The following is an 18926-nucleotide window of genomic DNA, read 5'->3' on the forward strand; positions in this document are numbered from 1 at the left end:
GTAGCCGCACTCAATTTTCACGTCCATCCTTCAGGAAGGTCTCCATGTCCATCTTTCTTTGCAGAGCCGCAAACTTATCCCTGTTTTAATCAATGCTGCGTTGTAAGTTCACAGACTGAGCTCCAACAACTCTGCCCACCGCATCAATCATATCGGGCACCCTAACGGGGCTTTTGATGGCTGCAGCCGTTTCCTTGATTTTCCGATATACAAAGCCAGCGCCTATTCCAAAGAGCAGAAAGCCTGTAATCATGGTTCCGAATATGAAGATGTCTTCAACGTCCTCCACGGAAAGCGCCGCTAGACACACGACACGCTAATTCTCCCACGCGTCCATCGTGTAGCCAGCTGCGAACGTTCCGTCCGGACAGTTGGGTTCCCCCGAACCCGAGCTTCTCTTCGAGAAGATGGTGTCAATAGCATTGAGAGACCAGCTAATTAATTCCATGCTTCTAGTTTCGGAGAGTGATGATGAGAGAGTATCTTGAGACAAGACAAGACACAGCCAAGCAGGGAAGGTCAGGGAGGGGAGGAGAGAAATGCGACCGCCTTCGCCGAGAGCTGAAGAAGAGCAAAGTTGACAGGGCCAGTGGCGGAACTAGAGTTTTATACATGGGGTGGCCAAGGCTACTTCAGGGGTCCATAGTCCAGAGTCTTGGGTCACTGTTTTCATTAATATATACAGTATAATCTGGGTCTATAAGTGCTGGAACATCCAAAATATTTTTTGGAAAAAAAGCTCAAGCACCAGGGACTTATAATAACATTTATGTGTTACAGAAATAACACAGTGCATAGTTTATTTACAAAACAAAGTGAAATTACACACCCAAAAAAAAACACAATTTGACTTGACAGGTAGCAGAAATCAAGCAGAAATGGACTTGAAAAATATAAATAACTTGGTGCCCAACCACATTACAAATTTACAGTATAATATTTATGTTCATATATATTATGTTAACTAATAGCAAAGAAAAGTTTTGGAATTGGCCTAAACAAGACCAAATAAAATCTGTGTGATAAGAAACCCTAGTACACAGTGCAGGTATTATTTATTATACAACACAGATGTAAACACAATGTTATGCTAAATTGGGAACCGATCTCTCGTCTATCTGATTACCGTATTTTTCGGAAAATAAGCCGCATCGTGTATAAGGCGCACCCCCCCAGAATGAGCATTTTGTGTTTGTAACTCGGAGTATGAACCGCATTGGAATATAAGACGCACTTTGAAAGCAAACAACGTTACCGTTGCGTCGGTTAACGTTGAGCGGACCACTGCTCACGATTGATTACTTGCCATCTAACTAGACAACATTCCCAATCAGGGTGAACACTCAAATTATCTAAAGACCATAGCATTACACATTTCAAAACAGAACAAACACAACTATAGAACTTCAAACAATGCTTATTGTTAATGCCCTTAACTTAGTAGCTTTTCAGCTTGCCGCAGGGCATTCTGGGTTTCAAGAGCAATGCACAAGTGTAGGCGATCTACAGCATTGTGTAACACACTTCGGTTGTGGATAGTATGTCCAGAAATAAAGCCAAGTCACTCATTTAGTGGCAGAATCCATTGTTATGTCTACAAAATTATTTTAGATATAGTATAAGTTTAGCTAACTTGCAAATCCTGAGGATAGCCTACTGTAGCAGACCTTTCTATGTGACAACGGACAAGGCTGTTTTGTCCCTCGGGAGTTGCCGTAAGCTTGATGCTGAAAGCATTTGTGAAATCAGTGAGGGCTGTTCGAATAGCGATGTCAAGAAGAACAGTGGTAAAATACCACTAAAAAAAGTAAAGGTAAAAAAGTTATGAAAAGAGACCGCGTCCGTGTCTTATTGTCCACACGATCATATACAATTAAATCTACAACAAACTTACAAAGAGCTCGGTTACACTACCAAAGTTAAATTAGTAATGTTGTTAGCGATGCTAGCGTTATTTTGCAAGAGCTAGCTAGCCTATAACATTTCACTGGGTCTTGCAGCTGTTTGATTAACTAACTAGAGAGGGTACAATTTCTGGGGAAATTGTAGGGTGTGCTTGCTTGCGTCGGTTGCACAGGGGTCCGTTTTTGAATGACATTTTTACAACTGATTTCTGTATATTTTATATGAAAATGCATACTTATTATTTATAAAGATTAAATAGATTTAAAAGCATTTTTTTTTTTGCTGCTTATTTACAACTGAAAATACGAGTGAAGTGTAGAATTAAATAGATGTCTTCTCATTTCCCCTGCAAGAGGCTGCCTCATCGTTGAATCAAAACGAATAAATTTGGCATACCGGTGTAAAAATTGACCTAATCTCTATGATTTAAACGTCATTTTTAGTTTTTCCCTTCTCGTGATATTTTCAGGCATGTAGCCTACTCATTGCATTCATTCATTAATAAAGAACCCCCTTTTAAGATTATTCTACAACGTTACCCGGCAGTAGAAGATGGAATCGCGATTCAAACAGTACCATCTGCTAACTGAAATTATGCCCCCCAAAACGTAAATAAGCTTGACATTTATTTAGTGGAAAATTGCTCATTCATAAAAAGCTCACTGGTAGCGATCATTGTCAGTAACAACGCAAAATGCGATATAGCCCTGTGTAGAGAAGCTGCCCCGGTAAATTGTACTACTACGGTACAGTACTAGTAGACTACTGCTGTGTTCGTCTTGGTAGCGATTGCGTTGGTTGAATTGGATTTAACGTTCCGTTGTACGGTTTAGGCTGAAATTAATTATTTTCATGAACAGATTGACAACGTTTAGGCTGTGGCAATGAAGTTCAGGTTAGTAGTTAGATAGACTTTTTATTTAAGTAAGGGGAGTGCCGAACATGTTCTGTCGCCGTTTGACTTCCTAAACAGCTGTGTACTGTAGATGTTTTTGTAGTGTCTCGCGTAAGCTACAGCTTTGCAGTGAGCTACACTGGTTTGAAACCACAGGTAATGGTAATTTCACCAACAAATCGTTTACTAATGTCAGAATAAATCCTACAATGAAAATGTATATGTGAGGAATGTTTATTTTAACGATTGAAAACGGATACATCATAGACCACTGTAGTATGTGTTGCCCGGGCAACACAGGCTAATGTCATGATGCTAATACGTCAGTGAAATAGTAGACTACTGTTTCCGAAAGTAGATGTACTTCCTTAATAATATCAGCTTATATTGTACATTACACATCACACTTGTGTGTCATATCACAAAGTAAAATGAGTAAATAGTTATCACCCTGGCCTCTTTTCTTGTGGCGTTTCTGCAGCTGCCTTGCAGTAAAGCTATAGTTAGCCTAGCTATCCCCCAAGTTAACAGATGCGAAACGAATGTTCTGCCAAAGGTAGTCACGCATGTTTTCGTGACGTTAGTGACGCAGTGACGTTAGTAACGTCAGTGACTGTGGCTAGCAAATTAGCCACCGTTAGCTTCACTTTTCGCCACAAAAACTTAACTTAAGCCTAAACCATGCAACGGAACGTAAATTCCAATAGAAGCAACTCAATCGCTACCAAGACGAAACTTTTGACACCTACGTTGTCTATGTAGGCCAAATATTGACTGAGTTTTAGGGGGGCAAAAAGAAATTAAAAAAATAAATAATAATAATATATGTGAGAGAACAAAGGTTGTGCCCTTGCCGAAGGCAAAGCACACCCAATTATTATGAAATGTTATGTTCTACTAGCCATTTGCCTACTTTAGCAAGTCACTGTATTTCCAAGCCCTGATAGTGTAACTGAGACAACACAGTAGCCTAAATAATTCCTCTTTCAAGTAATAAGCCCCCGTTCAAGTGTTGAGCATTAAATTAGCTGCACGGTCTGAGGTCTGAGACGAAGCCACTTTTTTGTTCTAAAACCGGATTATAAACTGCTTCGAAATCTAAGCCTCACAAGAAAAAAAACTGTAAAATCGGAAGTTTGTCTGTTATTGGAGTCGAAGTTCTAACATTAACTTACACAGCTACTGTAGGCTAATCAACATTCGTAAAAAAAAAAATCAGGAAACAAACCCAATGCAAACCTTAAAACTTAATTCGTATATTCCTAAAAAGGTAGTCAGGTGGCTGAGCAGTGAGGGAATCGGGCTAGTAATCCGAAGGTTGCCAGTTCGATTCCCGGTCATGCCAGCTGATGTTGTGTCCTTGGCACTTCACCCTACTTGCCTCAGGGAAATGTCTCTGTACTTACTGTAAGTCGCTCTGGATAAGAGCGTCTGCTAAATGACTAAATGTAAATGTAAGATCCAGAGAGAAGAACCCCATAATTCCTGACAACCACCCATGGCACCATTCCTGACATCCCTCCAGGCTTTTGTGGGCTTTCAAAGACTCGAAGGAAAGTTGATTAGAGAGTTGTAAATACCCTTACAAAAAAAGTCGATGAAAGTATACTATAAGTGTACTAAAAAATGGATAGTACACTTTTAGTTCACTTTTGATATACTTTTAAGAAGTATGCTTAGAAAATAGGTCACTTTTGATTGTTTTAATACTTTTGAGTATTAATGGAAAAAACGAAAAAACTACTTGAGAAAGAAGCAGACAGAAGGGTTGCATTATGCATTTGAAGGTCATACTGTCAAACTGACTGAAGAACGAAATAATAACGTGAAAAAATGAAGATAGCGTGGCTCATTGGCTGGTCAATTCCCATAATGCAAGGCGGTAAATAGTGTTAAAATTTGCTGATAAACTTGCCGTTTGTTCGAAATAAAAATGTAACTTCATGAATTTCGTTTTTTTATTGTGTCTGATTAGAATTTAGTGTTTTGTTGCATGGTAATTGTCATTGTTGTGCTGGTTTACCATTGTGACCATGAGTTAAATGACTGTTACGTTTGATAAGAAAAGCTGGATTTAAACAACATTGTCTCAAGCATTAGTTTCTTTCAGCTAATAGTAAGTGTCAATTGACGAGGGCCCCCGTTCTCGTTAAATGATGTAAGATCAGTGGCGTTGGAGGGAGTAGCATGTACCTGCAGCGTCGGAGAGCTTCAATGTCAAGACCGCAGTTCTAAGACCCTCCTTTTATCTGACAGCACCACTTAGCGAATTGGATAACCATGGACCGGAACAAGATCTATATTTTCCTGCAGTAGTAAATATAGGTTACGGCTAAACATTAAATTATAACAAGAAGAGGACGTGAATGTAGCTTGTTTCATAACAAGATGGACTCGAATCAGAGTGTAGCTGTGAATCACGTGTGGTTATGTGTAAAACAATTCTGGGTCTTGAATTAGACAATAAAGTTAACGTTATAGCTGTCAAAATCATTTCACAACACCGGAGTGGTTTTATACATAACCACACGTGATTCACATTAGCTACTTTTACCTATGAGTTACACTGATTGCCAAAAGTAACTGTTAACAACCAAGTTGAAGACAGAAAGTAGGTACTATTTGTGGGGAATACTGCTTTGGTCGCACTCTTTTTGGCCTTTTGGTGGTCGCGAAAATCTAGAAATCCTAGAAATGCGGTGCTGAAACTTCAGTTGCAGGTGCTGCTCTCAAGATTGGTTGATGTGGTGGAGGGAATGATGAAGAGTTGGATGGAGCGATGCAGGTGTAGCCTATTTGGTGGAGGGGTAGATGGATGTGATACTGCGATTGTTATTGTTTATTATTGTATATATATATTTAAAATATATCCATATCTGAATAATCAAATTCCTTGATTAGTTTCCCTTGTTTCTTTCCTCTCTCAAACCATTCAAATAGCCTATCTTGTTGCTATCTAGTGACACTCAATAGTACAGGGATTCCCAAAGTGTGGTGCAGGGTGCGCGAGCTGCCTCTAGGGGGTGCGCGCGAGGAAAAATGTAATGGTGTAATAATTAATATTAATTATTATATGGCAACGACAGTACAAGCGTTCTGGTTGGCTAATGGGTAGTCGTGCCAGCCACACATTTGCCCTCCTCGCCGGTCTGATACGGATCCGTATTGCCCTCTGACGTCATCTTGAAAATGAGCGATATTGATAGACATCAACAGCGATGAGGAAATTCAGAAGCAGCAAAAACTTGTTATTGAAAGTGATGATGAAGACTAGAAACTATAGTTTGAATCACTTGTGTTGTTACTTTACTGTAAATTAAAGCCATTTTAGCTGAGCCGTGTTGTCTTGAAGTTAGCAAGTAATTGGTTGCTACGCAACACCTGAAACACATTGTGTCGTGAGAAGACTTGACAGCTGAACAAAACGACATGTTTTCTATTAACAATTACCATTTCTTTTCATTTACAAAATGAAAGGCGCAAAAAATGCCATATACTAGTTTTATTATATGGCATTTATTATATTTTAATGCGGCTATAGGCTCTGTTGCCTTTTCTTTTTTTTTAAGGCGTGGGGGAGTGGGGGTGCGTGAACCTTAGCTGACCCCCAATAGGCTCTGTGCACAATCGTACTGACGAACTTCCGCCGTAGCCCAAATTCGGCAAATCAGTTTCCGGTTTACTGGAGGCGATCACCCGCTTTGCCAAAATGTCCGGCTTTAGTAGATGTCTCCAAGACCTGCCTAAAGTAAGCGTCAGTGACGTCCATCGCATCGTAAATGCTTGTTCCCCTGCTCCAACAAGCAAGCGGGACAAGGGATTCAAACTTTACATATCCAGTTATCTGCACAACTATGAGGGTAAGTAATTTAATGTGGTGTTCCGGCCGGCTAGCGGCTAAGCTAGTTAGCGATGTGTTCATTTTTAGTGTAGTATAGAAGCTTGTTTTTCTTTATTTTAACTAACTAACAACTAACTGTCCGTTTTTATGTATTATCATTTGTATTTCTGCCCCTCTCAGTTTCTAATAAAGATCAGGACACAGGGGAAGTCGTGGTCAGGGCATTGTGCTACAGGTCCATGAGGAAAGCTGAGAAACCTCACAGTTTGAGTGTATGGTGAAGTTAGGATTGATAAATTCAAGTTCAGGTTCAGCCAACACTTATAAGCTTGTTACTTTAATAACCCGGCGTTCCTAAAGTTCCTGGGGATTTAGCTAAGGTCATTTACGTTTATTATAACTCTCAAATATAATGATCTTCATTAGGCAGGTAAGTTTACCTAGCTGATGCCCTCCGGGTTAAATGTGTTACATTTACATTTAGTCATTTAGCAGACGCTCTTATCCAGAGCGACTTACAGTAAGTACAGGAACATTCCCCCGAGGCAAGTAGGGTGAAGTGCCTTGCCCAAGGACACAACGTCAGTTGGCATGACCGGGAATCGAACTGGCAACCTTCGGATTACTAGCCCGCTTCCCTCACCGCTCAGCCACCTGACTCCCGTTCTCCCGTGTTCTTATTCAAGTTTTCCCCAACTGTCATTCATTTAAGATGCAATCTTGTGTTTAAGGTATTAGGCTATCATGTTTCAAAGAAAAACGATTATGGATGTTGATTTAATGCAGTTGGCATATTATACAACATACTCTAATCCAACATATAGAAATACGTGACATTTGATCTGTGATTCTAGAATATTAGATATAGAAAATATTGTAAAAACAAGATTGTGTCCTAAAAGAATGGTTAAACAGTGACCAAGCTAAGATAAGTATTTCCTATGACATTTTACTTATGCAGGTGGTACTGAAAGATTCCAGTCCTGTGGAGCTGCTTCATCACAGCTGCACATGTGTTGCTGGAGCAGCTTTATGCAACCACTGTGTCGCTTTGCTGTTCCAGTCAGCACATTACACTCAGCTGAAGGTGCCAGTGGTCCCTCCTGTGCTAAGCTGTACTGAAGGAGAACAGCAGTGGCACAAGCCCAGAACTTTGGTAAGTTTGCACTGTAATTACAGAGCTGTTGGATATATTTTCTAACTATATTTAACTTCTAACTGTATTGTGCTTAACTTGATAGGGTGTAAAGCCAGGCCCTGTGGATAAGATGGCTGTGCTTTCTGCTAAACCAAAGTGTAGAGCAACCAAAGATGGTGTAAGGTAAAACCTGAATATTGTCGATGTATTCCAATATGTTGCCTGTTTGAATTAAAATACCTGTGTGGATATGCCACTTTCCACTCATGAAAGTGTTATGTTCCACACAGGCCTCAGTGGGGAATGGCCTGATCTTACTGTCCTTCGGGTTAGTAGGGATTTCATATTAAACAATATACTAGTATTTCATGATTTTCTTTTTCCTCTCCTTTTGATTAAATGTACTATGACCCATCAATTATACAAACAAGTATTCTGCTTTTGAAGAAAGAATTGATTGAACTGAAACAAAATAAATGTTTACACAAGGGTTCTTTATTATGAACTTATTTGTAATGATGTCTGGCGTTGTGCATGATGCGCAACATATTGTGGCCATGAAAATGTATGGTATAATCATTTTGTTTGATATTGCTAATCATTATATTATTACATCCCTAGGTGACAGAGGCGTATAAAGATTTTTCTACAGCGGAGGCGCCGATGATCTGCAGCATGGGCATTAGTCGTGAAATTCCCCTGGTTGACTCTGCCCTTGGCAAGGTTCAAGCCGGAAGTCCATTGTCCTACCAACAACCAGCAACAGCAAAGAGAGATCTGTCCTTCCATGCTGCCCCACCACGTCCATCTATGCCTCTTCAGAATTACCGCCTACAGCCATCAAGTTGCATGTTTGTCTGTACTGAACCACAACAGCTACACCATAGGAGTCTGGAGGTCACCTGGGACATGGTGCACAAATTTGAATGTGCTACCAGAGCACAAAGTTCATGTACTGAATGTCATCAGCTAAAGAGGCATAGATTGACGGCGTCACGTTTCAGGGAGATCTGCCAGGTTGGAGAGAACTCTGAAGAAGGTCTGGCTAACCGGATACTGCAAGGGACACGTCAGACGGCAGCTATGAAGAGGGGGCTCGAATTAGAGGCAGATGCTATTTGGGAATATTGCCAAATGAAAAGGGTCAACCACTACCCCTGTGGATTGGTAATTCACCCTGACGCTCCTTGGCTGGGGGCGTATCCAGACGGTTAATCTTTGACCCTTCAGAGCCATGTCAGTTTGGGCTGATTGAGATGAAGTGCCCAAATGTTAAAAGCTATGTGGACTGCCCGTATCTCAAAATGAAGTCAGGCAAATTGGAGCTAAAAGAAAAGCATGCTTACTACTGGCAAGTACAGGGGCAGATGCGGGAATGAGTTGGTGTGATTTTGTAGTCTCGGCTGAGGAAGATGTACTCATCCAAAGAATTTACAGAGACAATGATGTTTTGGATATAATCAGAGAGAAAGTAGACAGGTTTTATTTTTATGTCTACTTGCAGAAATGTGTAATGCTTCAGGATTGAGATAAAATATTCTAAGATCTGTTCTTTAATTTTCACTTTTAATGGTACGTTTTATGATTGAGATTATTTTATGTTAATGTTTGTGCATCTTTAACTTTCAATGGCAGATGTTTTCCATGATTAACCTTGCCTTCCCAAAAAGTTAACTCAATAAAATGTGTGTGTGCTGTGAGCACGCCAAGAAATATTTATTATCTTGATATTAAAGGCAATTAAAATGATTTCATTTCATGAATTCTGTATGTTTAACAGAACAATAATTATCAAATTCCTCAGAAAAAGATTAAGCTACATACAGCTGATACGTTTGGATCTGCTCTCTCAGCGCCTCGAGTTCCCTCAACATATCTCCATACTGCTCCCTGTCCACACATACGGTACCGCTGGCCCCATAGTCGTGGTCCACGACCATCGGGACCATGGCGGGTTGCTCACTGTCCTCCTCTGGCTCCGCCGGGTCAGGTTCCGGACTTGGTGGTCGAGATCGGCGCTCCCAAACACCGGCCCGTGACTTACTGGTGTATTTGTTCCACTCAAATAAAGAAGGAACAGAGCCTGCTGCCAAAACCCGTCTACCCTTAGCAGTAGTGACGATTTCATGGTCTTCGAAATGTCGACTGCAAACCTTGGTGTGTTGGGTCACCGAATATTCCACCCTCCTTATTTTGTGCAGCCACCGCGCACGAAGGCAAGTGTCCTTCGGGAAGCAGTGGAAGCTCAAATGGTTGTTATAACGGCCTGAAGCCGAGCAAAGTGGCACACAACAGTGTTCCTTAGACCCACGCACAGTACCTTGGAACTTAAATGTATCACGTACATTATATTTCTTTTTACTTTCTTTTTTCCGTACAACCGCACCACTCATCTTTTTGTTCGTTCACTAATGCGGATGAGGACAGGAAGTAAACCGGAAACTGATTTGCCGAATTTGGGCTACGGCGGAAGTTCGTCAGTACGATTGTGCACAGAGCCTATTCTATTAGGCCTAATTAATCTATAGCCTTCCTCTCTGGGGAAAATGCCGCCCGTATCTTTGTAAATTAGCGTGCCTAAAACCGCCCCTGCATGCTCACAGAATTTCCGAAGAGAAGCTGCGAGACCGCTGTATTGGCGAGATAGGCCTATACATTTCTGTTGGCTAGGCCTATTTGTGAATTGGTGTTGTCATGTAACTAGTGTTGCTCAACTTCTAGAATGAATCTCTCGTCATCCATAATGTAAAATACGCCTCTTTTCAACAATGTAGTGAAGTGAATTACGATCAGAAGTAATTTTAATGCACACAGTGTTTTTACTTTGAAGTGACTCGGGGCATGTTCCATATAGCGAATTTAAGCCAGGTATGTCAGTTACTTTCCTGTTTATTTGGTAAACTGGCTTTATGGAACAGGCCTCCGATTTTTTGAGTTGTATTTTGTATTTTATTGGCTAGAGTGGCCGCGATCAGATCCGACAGTCGCGTCGCAGCCGTATGTGTTGGTTTCAAGACTATAGGTGAGGCAAATCAAATCACCCTAATTAAAGGCAGGGTCGGTAATAATGTTGAGATGCACTTTTTGTTATATTTTCTGACAAACTCCATAAACTCACATCCTGATATCAACCAATAAATCTAATAGTTTGACTGTAAAACTAAATCAATCCGATAGCTGTGGGCATTGTAGGACTGTAATAATTACAAGCAATCACTAAGTTCAGACCAACCTTAATAATTGGACAGAATTCGGACAAAATCGAATGAATGGATGGGCTTCTTGTCTGTTTACCCACCTATCTCCTGACAGCAGAGCCATAGAGAGAGATGGCTCTATGGCTCTTCCCGGCAGTAGGCTATTCAGGCAGCACGTTGATGTGTTTTGGCAGTGGCTTTGAAGGGAGGGGATGGGATATTTTGGTTTGAATCCTTTCACACATGAGCTAAAATGGCTAGGTTTCCCAAACTTACTGACCCTGCCTTTAGTAAACAGTATTTGCATATCAGCCCAGATCCAATCCATGTACTCTAAATAGTTTGAGATTATCTGAGCTGAGCAGTGGTGATGTGCCGTATGTGAGCGATAAAATCAAGTTGATGAACCCTTTAACTGACTCGAGTGAGCATCACCAGCAGACACAGGCAGCAGGCATATTAATGAGTTATACAGTGAGGTCTTACTAAAGCCTACACCTCCATCTAGTGGACATGCATCATCATAGCACTGCCTTCTGAGTAGCGAAATTAACTGGATATTAACAGGATTTTTCCAAAAGAGGAGTAAAGATAAGAATCTATCTTATAAAGAAACTTTTTAAATTGCATGTTGATTTATGATATACTTGGATTTTGCACCTACAGTCATGATAACAATGAGTCTAAAGTAATGTTTATATTACATTGCATTAATTTGGACACGCTCACATTTCATGATTATGCCACAAGCTGAAGTCAAATTGAGCATACTTAAGGTCCGATGTTAGGTTTGGGCTGAGCCCCAAATGTTAACAATGTCTGTCAACGCCCCTGGGTGTTGTGTAATCTCTCAAATTTCATAAGATTAGGTCTGTTGACTAAAAAAAAAGACTAAATGTCTGCTGCATGAGTTCCTTCCTGAGTCTGTTGGCACAAAACTTCCTACTTTAGTTGGTACCAGGCCTCTTTCCCATAAACTTCCTAAGCTTATTGAATCCTTACTTTCCTCATTACCTACTCCCTTCCTCTCTCTCTCTGCACTATCCTCCTCTCTCCTGCTTCTCTGTTGTCTCATCTCGTCTCCCCCTCCCTATATACTGTATAGTGGTACGCTACACATCAACTGTATGTCCACGAGGATGACCCTGTATGCCCACTGTAACATGAGCAGTGATACATGGGTGGGTGATGACTCAGGGAGGGTTTTCACTATTTCAGAACAGATGACATCCTCGGTGTATCATATATGTATGTAAAAAACAAACTAGATTTAAAATCGGTGGCTGGACATTTAGAGTCTTTGCCTAGCAGATCAATATTGGAGCCCTGCAATATTGGAAGCAGTGAGTGTCGTAAGCCACTGATGGGCTTCTGTGTCACCACCCAGATCTCTGGCTTTTTACTTACTGTAGTTTGTGAAATTAAACGTTTAGGCTGATACTACATAAAATTTGTCTCGATATTACCCCAATAGAATGATCATAGCTACATAAATAATGTACAATTGCAAAATCAAACCTAAATCCATGCCTCTATCCTCAATTTCCCAATACAAAAACCATTAGACAAACTGTAAACATAACACTGCAATTATTTATATTGTAAATAATGAAGCATAACTATACTAAAATTACAACTAATAGGCCAAAAGCTTACGAATGCATTGCACCGTAAAAATATATGTACCACGCACCATAAAAATTAAACAATTCAACATAATTTTGTTTTGTTTAGAACAATTCATTAGTGTTTGTAAATCAGTCTGTTAAACAAGACATTTGTGAAATTGTTGAAGTGCAGTGTGCTTCTCTCCTATCTTACGCTCTGTTCTTCATGTCCATCCATCAAAATTATAGTTGAGATGTGTGTGCCAGAAAAAAGCACTTGTTCCACAACCAACAAAGTTAGCAGTATACAGTACAGTATTTCTGTTAATAATAATGTTTGTCATCACCCGAAAAAGAAAATATTTCCAATATGGGGGTTGATTTACCCCACCTTGGTTTTAGCTCTGGTTCTGGAGCGTGTGTTGATCTCTGAGAAAAGAGAAAGATTGTTAGAGGAAGCAGTGGAGAGCAGGGGTGACAAGGAGGGTTTTATATCATCCTGTTCATTCTTCTCTTCCTCCTCGTCGCCCCTGCTCTGCCTCAGGTGTTTGTCACAGTGTCTCTCGAAGGTGGACATCTTGGCGAAGGTTTTGTTGCACACCTTGCAGTGATAGGGCCTCTGTCCGCCGTGCAGGCCCATGCACAGACGCAGGTACGACGGCCGCACAAAGGAGCGGCTGCAGACGCCACACTTCAGCTCCTCCGAACATCCATGGGCTGCTTCATGCCTGCTCAGCTCTGAGGCGGACCTGAAGGTTTTCTCACACTGGCTGCAGCGGAAGCAGCGCCGGCCTGCCTCCAGGGCCTGATGGGACTGCAGAACCGCAGAGGTGCGGAAAGTCTGGCCGCACAGGTCGCACTTGAAGGGACGTTCCCCCGTGTGCAGCCGAAAGTGCATGATGAGACCTGCCTTCTGGGTAAAAGCCTTGTCGCAGGTGGTGCACTTGAAGGGCTTCTCCCCTGTGTGGAGACGGGCATGCGTCTTCAGGTGCGAGGCGCGGCCGAAGCACTTGCCACACTCTGCGCATTTGAAAGGCTTCTCCCCACTGTGGATGGACCTGTGGCGCAACAGGTGGGCGGACTGGCGGAAGAGCTTGCCGCAGACACCGCACCTGTGCTTCCGGTCACCGCAGTGTGACTGCAGGTGCAGGGCCAGGTGGGCTGAGGATATGAAGGTTTTGTCACACAGCTTGCAGCTGTGAGGGTGCACGTCTGAGCGGTTGCACGTGTGAAGCACGCGGCCGGTGGAAGTTATGGACATGAAGCAGGTTGGGCATTTGGACACACTTCTGCGTCTGTGACCCCGCTCTTGCCTTGAGACCCCTAGTGAGTGAGAGAAAGGCGCCCCAGATTCTGCCTGTTGGGTAAAAGTGCCTCCGCAATCGGCGCACTTGAAGGGCCTGCTGTTAATACCAGTCTGTCCACTAATTGAGGAAGTTGGATATCCACTGCTTGACATTGTGATAGAACTAATGCCCGACCAAATGTACTACCACTGAACTAGAAGAGGTCTTCTGGACACCTGAAATGAAAGGACATCATTTTGCATGAATTGTTGTATCACTTTTGCATAGAAAAACACAAAAATAGCTCACTTTCCACATTCCAGTAATCTTGTAAATTGCAATTACATTAAACTGTGTCTGTGTTTTATAATTTACCTTATCCAAAAATCAGCAATACTTGTTGATTTTCATCATGTAAACGTTGGCTAGCCTAGTTTGTGTTAAAATTCAATGCAAGCCAACCGTGCAGAAACATTCTCCACTCCCTAAATAATTAAAAAAGACAGCTAAAGTAGGATTGTTGTTTTCCCCCAATTTACAAATATTAAGATAATACTTTAGCCTACACACATAGGCTACATTGTTGTTTTATACACACTGACGTTCTTTTTTTAACCCGTTTAATAAACCATGACAACTGTTCATGGATGCCCTGTCTACTGTAGGAGTTTTACGGATTATAAAATATATTCCATAATCAAGTCGCTAAATCACATTTCCCATGTCCATGTTAACATATCAAACATAGCCAATATTACGACAGTTTTACACCGTTAGCCTACTAGCGAGCCCTGAAGAGTAGCCTATGGATGAAGGCATCATGGCGGGTTCTTGTATCTTGCACACAAATTATGGGCTGTTTTAGTTTCATTTTAAGGCATCAAAACATACACAATGTTGCTGTCTAAGTGTTTCCAGCTCTGACTACGTAGCCCTTCTTAAAGGCTCTTCTTTGGAATTGTTCATACCTTAAACCATAAATTAGCCTCATCTCCGTTACTGCGGTGCGACGTATTTGTCTGTAGCGTCATATTAAAGCCAGGGTAGGCACGTTTTCAGAATCAGAAGGGGTTTTAATCGCCATGAAAGTTTGCACAGACAAGGAATTTACTTTGGCGGGAAAGTTCATATATTCAACATATAGGAATACATCTTAAGTGGTGCAAGTTTAAACAAGTATAACTATGCTAAAGGTACAAAGTCTAACTAACGAATACTAACTAGCACTAAGGGGAAAGGTATGTAAAATAAATATAATGTCAGGGTGTGTGGAGGCACGAGGCATAGCGATGAACAGAGGTTTAATATCAGAAAACGGGGGGGCGCCTGGGAGCGCGGACGAGGGGGCGCCTGGGAGCGCGGACGAGGGGGCGCCTGGGAGCGCGGACGAGGCGGCGCCTGGGAGCGCGGACGAGGGGGCGCCTGGGAGCACGGACGAGGCGGCGCCTGGGAGCGCGGACGAGGGGGCGCCTGGGAGCGCGGACGAGGGGGCGCCTGGGAGCGCGGACGAGGGGGCGCCTGGGAGCACGGACGAGGCGGCGCCTGGGAGCGCGGACGAGGGGGCGCCTGGGAGCGCGGACGAGGGCACCGTGGCAGGCGGCAGCCAGAAGTCCTTGGGCGGAGGCCAGAAGTCCTCAGGCGAAGGAGGCGGCCAGCAGTCCTCGGGCGGAGGAGGCGGCCAGGAGTCCTCGGGCGGAGGAGGCTGCGGCCAGGAGTCCTTGGTCGGAGGATCTTGGGTACGAGTCTTTGGATAATTTTTCACGTGACCTGCATAGGCTCTGTAGGCTACTGGTAGCTAGAGGAAACAAACGATTCCTTCATTTCCCGACTCGGTCTTCGGGTACGAGTCTTTGGATCCTTTTTCACGTGACCTGCATAGGCTCTGTACTGGTAGCTAGAGGAAACAAACGATTCGTTCATTTCCCGACTCGGTCTTTCTACGAGTCTTTGGATCTTTTTTTCACGTGACCCGCATTGTATTTTTTAGTAGAGGAAACAGTTTCCTCATTCCCTTTCGCGTGGCCGCTGTTTTAGTAAGACGTGAATGATATTCGCTCAAGTCATCATACTGACTGGTTTTGTTATTTTCACTTTACATTTACACTTACAGTTTAGTGCAGTGTAATTGTTTGCCGTGATAATTAAATGCTAGTGTGATAATAAATGACTATTTAAAACCATACAAACTGTCATGTTGTACTGCATTTAATAGAGGAGGTTTTCTTAAAAAAATATGATCTGGCACACAAATGTGCAATTCAAGTAAAATGGTCTTATATAATATGGAAAATTCTGTGTAAGAAACACTTGATTTAAGTCTGTGAACTTTGAGTGACATTGTCCATAGGAGGGGGGCATGCAGCAAGTTCACAGTTCACACCAATTGAAAGAGGTCAGGTTACACATGTAGGGCCTACTGCACTTCATGTTGGTGTCAAATAAGGGTGGAGCCGGTGTTGAAGTACAGCTGTCAGTCATGGCTGTCTCCAAGGGGACTGTGGCCCTTCCCCACCCTCCACCACAGATTTGCACTAGGTGACTTGCAAGTCATCTAGAAGTTAGTGTGTCGCTTTGAATGAAATGCCAAATTAATCAAATGTGATGTAAAAATGTTTTTATTGTAACCCAAAATCCCAATATTGCACCATGTTACATTTATTAATAATTTACTCTTTGCATATAACAATAACACACTTTACATTATAGAAAACAATACAACCGTATGTTTTTTTAAGTTAAAAAAGTTTGTCAAGCAGAGCTTTGTAACAAAATATATAAATATATATTTATATATATATATATATATATATATATATATATATAATATATATCTCAAAAGGATAGACATAGATAAGGTTAAATAAAAATTAAGCTAAATTGCACTATACAGCCATAGATAGATAACAATTACAGTAATTAAATCACACTAGAAACCAAAGGAACATTCTGTAACAAAACTGCAGTTTAGGGCGTACTCTAAGGCAGGTTTGCATTTAAGAAAAGACCCAGACCTTGGATGGGCTGAGCCTGTTTCTTCGATCTGAAATGATCTGCCCCGTTTTAGAAAAAACTCTCAGAAGGCACAGATGTGGCCACAATGCACATGTCTTGTCTTCATGACCTCACAGAGGCTTTTGTAAATGGGTGAACACTTCATCCACCATGCCAGAGGGTCTGATGTGCGGGGTAAAAGTGGCTCAGCAAGGTAAGCCTGCATCTCCATCATGGCATCAGTAGAGACAGTTGGTGTGGTAGTAGAAGGCCTCAAGCTTGCAACCCACTCATCAAAGTCCTCCCAAAACATGGCCCCTGTACTGGCAGCTGTAGCAGAATGTGGATCCTCCTCATCCTCCCTATGGAGGGGGTTAACATGTGCTGCAGCAACAATCTTCTGATGGCCTCTTGTCATTAAAATCACTTTGGAGGCAGTCACAAACCTAAAGAAATGAACAATTATTTAAATATAATGAATACAATGTATTATTAAAAAGCCAATACATACTTGTTTGTGAAAAAAGGTTACAAAAACAATCCATCATTAAGGAGAAATTGAATTTGCAATCATGATTAAAAATAGGTGTTAATCACTTAATCTACATACCTCTCAGCGCTCACTTCAGTTGTGACCTCCTCAAAGGGCTTGACAGCATCCACTGTTTCTTTAAAAATGTCCCATTCCTCCAGGGACTAGGTTGGCAGAGAAGCATTCAAAAGTGCCAGGGTGGAGATGACAGGATCTTTGACCTCTAGAATTCTTTTCAACATGTAGAATGTTGAATTTCACCTTGTGGCCACATCCTGCTTTAAGCGTAATTGCTCCTGTCCCATCTGTTGCTATGTGGCCTCTGTGCTCCTGTGAAAGAACTCAACAATGGCTTTGACCTTTTGCACAATGCTTTGGACCATCTTCAGGGCAGCTCTGACAATAAGGTTCAAAACATGGGCAAAACAGGGTATGTGGTCCCAGTAAAGGTCTCTCACAGCTGACACAAAAAGCTGGCAGCATTGTCTGTGACACGGGCTACAATTTTGTCCTTTACATCCCATTCTTCACTAACCCTGGTCAGCTCCCTTGCAAGATTGTCAGCAGTGTGTCTTTCTGTCATGACAAAACAGTCCAGGAGATTTGAGGTCATTTGAAAATCCTCCATGAAATGACAAGTCACAGACATGTAACTTGTGGTAGTTACTGAGGTCCAGCAGTCTGTTGTGAGACATACAGCCGTGGCAGACTTGATTTTGTCCATGACCTCAGTTCTTAATTTCTCATTCATCATAGATAGAACTTTTGTTGAAATCGTTTTTCTACCTGGTAGACTGTATGATGGGTCCAGAAGCTTTGAATATTCCCTGCAGCCTGTCCTCAACCACAGAAAAGGGCTGGAAATCGCAGGAATCATTTTGACTTAGAGCCTCATCCAGTTTACTCTGTCTTAACGGATCCATTGGCCTTGTAACAAAACTGCCCATTGAGGTTTGTTGTTGTGGCCTCCTTGGCCTAACTGCTGCTTGGGTGGTGGTAAGTGCTGCTGTGGATGCTGTGGACATGGTCAACGTAGCAGTTGCAGGCCCAGTTGAAGAGGTGCTGCTGGTGGAAACAGCTCCTGCTGTCGCAGTAGCATCATCACTGTCTCCTCTAACTTGTGCTAAAAGCACAGTTGGATGTGCACATTTAAGGTGCCTTCTCAAGTTTGAGGTGCTTCCTCCTTGAATGGATAAAAGTTTTTAGCAAATTTAGCATTTTGCTTTCGTCGATGAAGCATTTTCAAAATGAGACCAAACATCACTCCTTTTTCTAGTGCTCATTCTCTTGACCTATTCCAATTTGTCTGGGGTCTCTTCTGCTTCTCTTCTGCAAACGCTTTGTCGCCTCGATTTGTTAAAACGATTTGTTTGAACAAATCTCGGTTTACAAAGGCGTTTGCAGACCTGTCGAGGAGTAAACATTTGCAGTTTATCAATCCGAAGAACGCAAGTACAATCTTTTTAAGAACATTCTTGCAAGCGTCCACGCGAGAATGGTCTTGCAAGACCGCAAGGACGGAGAATGAACTGAG

At 42.1% G+C, this 18926-nt stretch overlaps 1 protein-coding gene across 2 annotated transcripts; it reads right to left on the reverse strand.

Moving 5' to 3' along the window:
- Positions 1-12624: 12624 nt before the first annotated feature.
- On the reverse strand, positions 12625-14524 carry LOC136966254 (zinc finger protein 501). Of its 2 annotated transcripts, XM_067260730.1 has the most exons (3): positions 14245-14524; positions 13185-14105; positions 12625-13012 (listed from the first exon to the last, which is right to left on the reverse strand). In XM_067260730.1, exons 2-3 carry the CDS (start codon positions 14040-14042, stop codon positions 12908-12910), a joined length of 963 nt encoding a protein of 320 aa, XP_067116831.1. In that variant the 5' UTR covers positions 14043-14105; positions 14245-14524; the 3' UTR covers positions 12625-12907. The 2 variants fall into 2 exon arrangements, with proteins under 2 accessions (XP_067116831.1, XP_067116823.1); XM_067260722.1 differs by having other exon boundaries at positions 12625-14105.
- Positions 14525-18926: the final 4402 nt, after the last annotated feature.

Source organism: Osmerus mordax, chromosome 2 (genome assembly GCF_038355195.1).
Source record: "Osmerus mordax isolate fOsmMor3 chromosome 2, fOsmMor3.pri, whole genome shotgun sequence".
In the NCBI taxonomy this organism is placed as follows: Eukaryota; Metazoa; Chordata; class Actinopteri; order Osmeriformes; family Osmeridae; genus Osmerus; species Osmerus mordax.

Bases quoted from the DNA above. Each gene is read 5' to 3' on its own strand.
- LOC136966254 (XM_067260722.1), bottom strand. From the start codon at position 14,042: ATGTCAAGCAGTGGATATCCAACTTCCTCAATTAGTGGACAGACTGGT.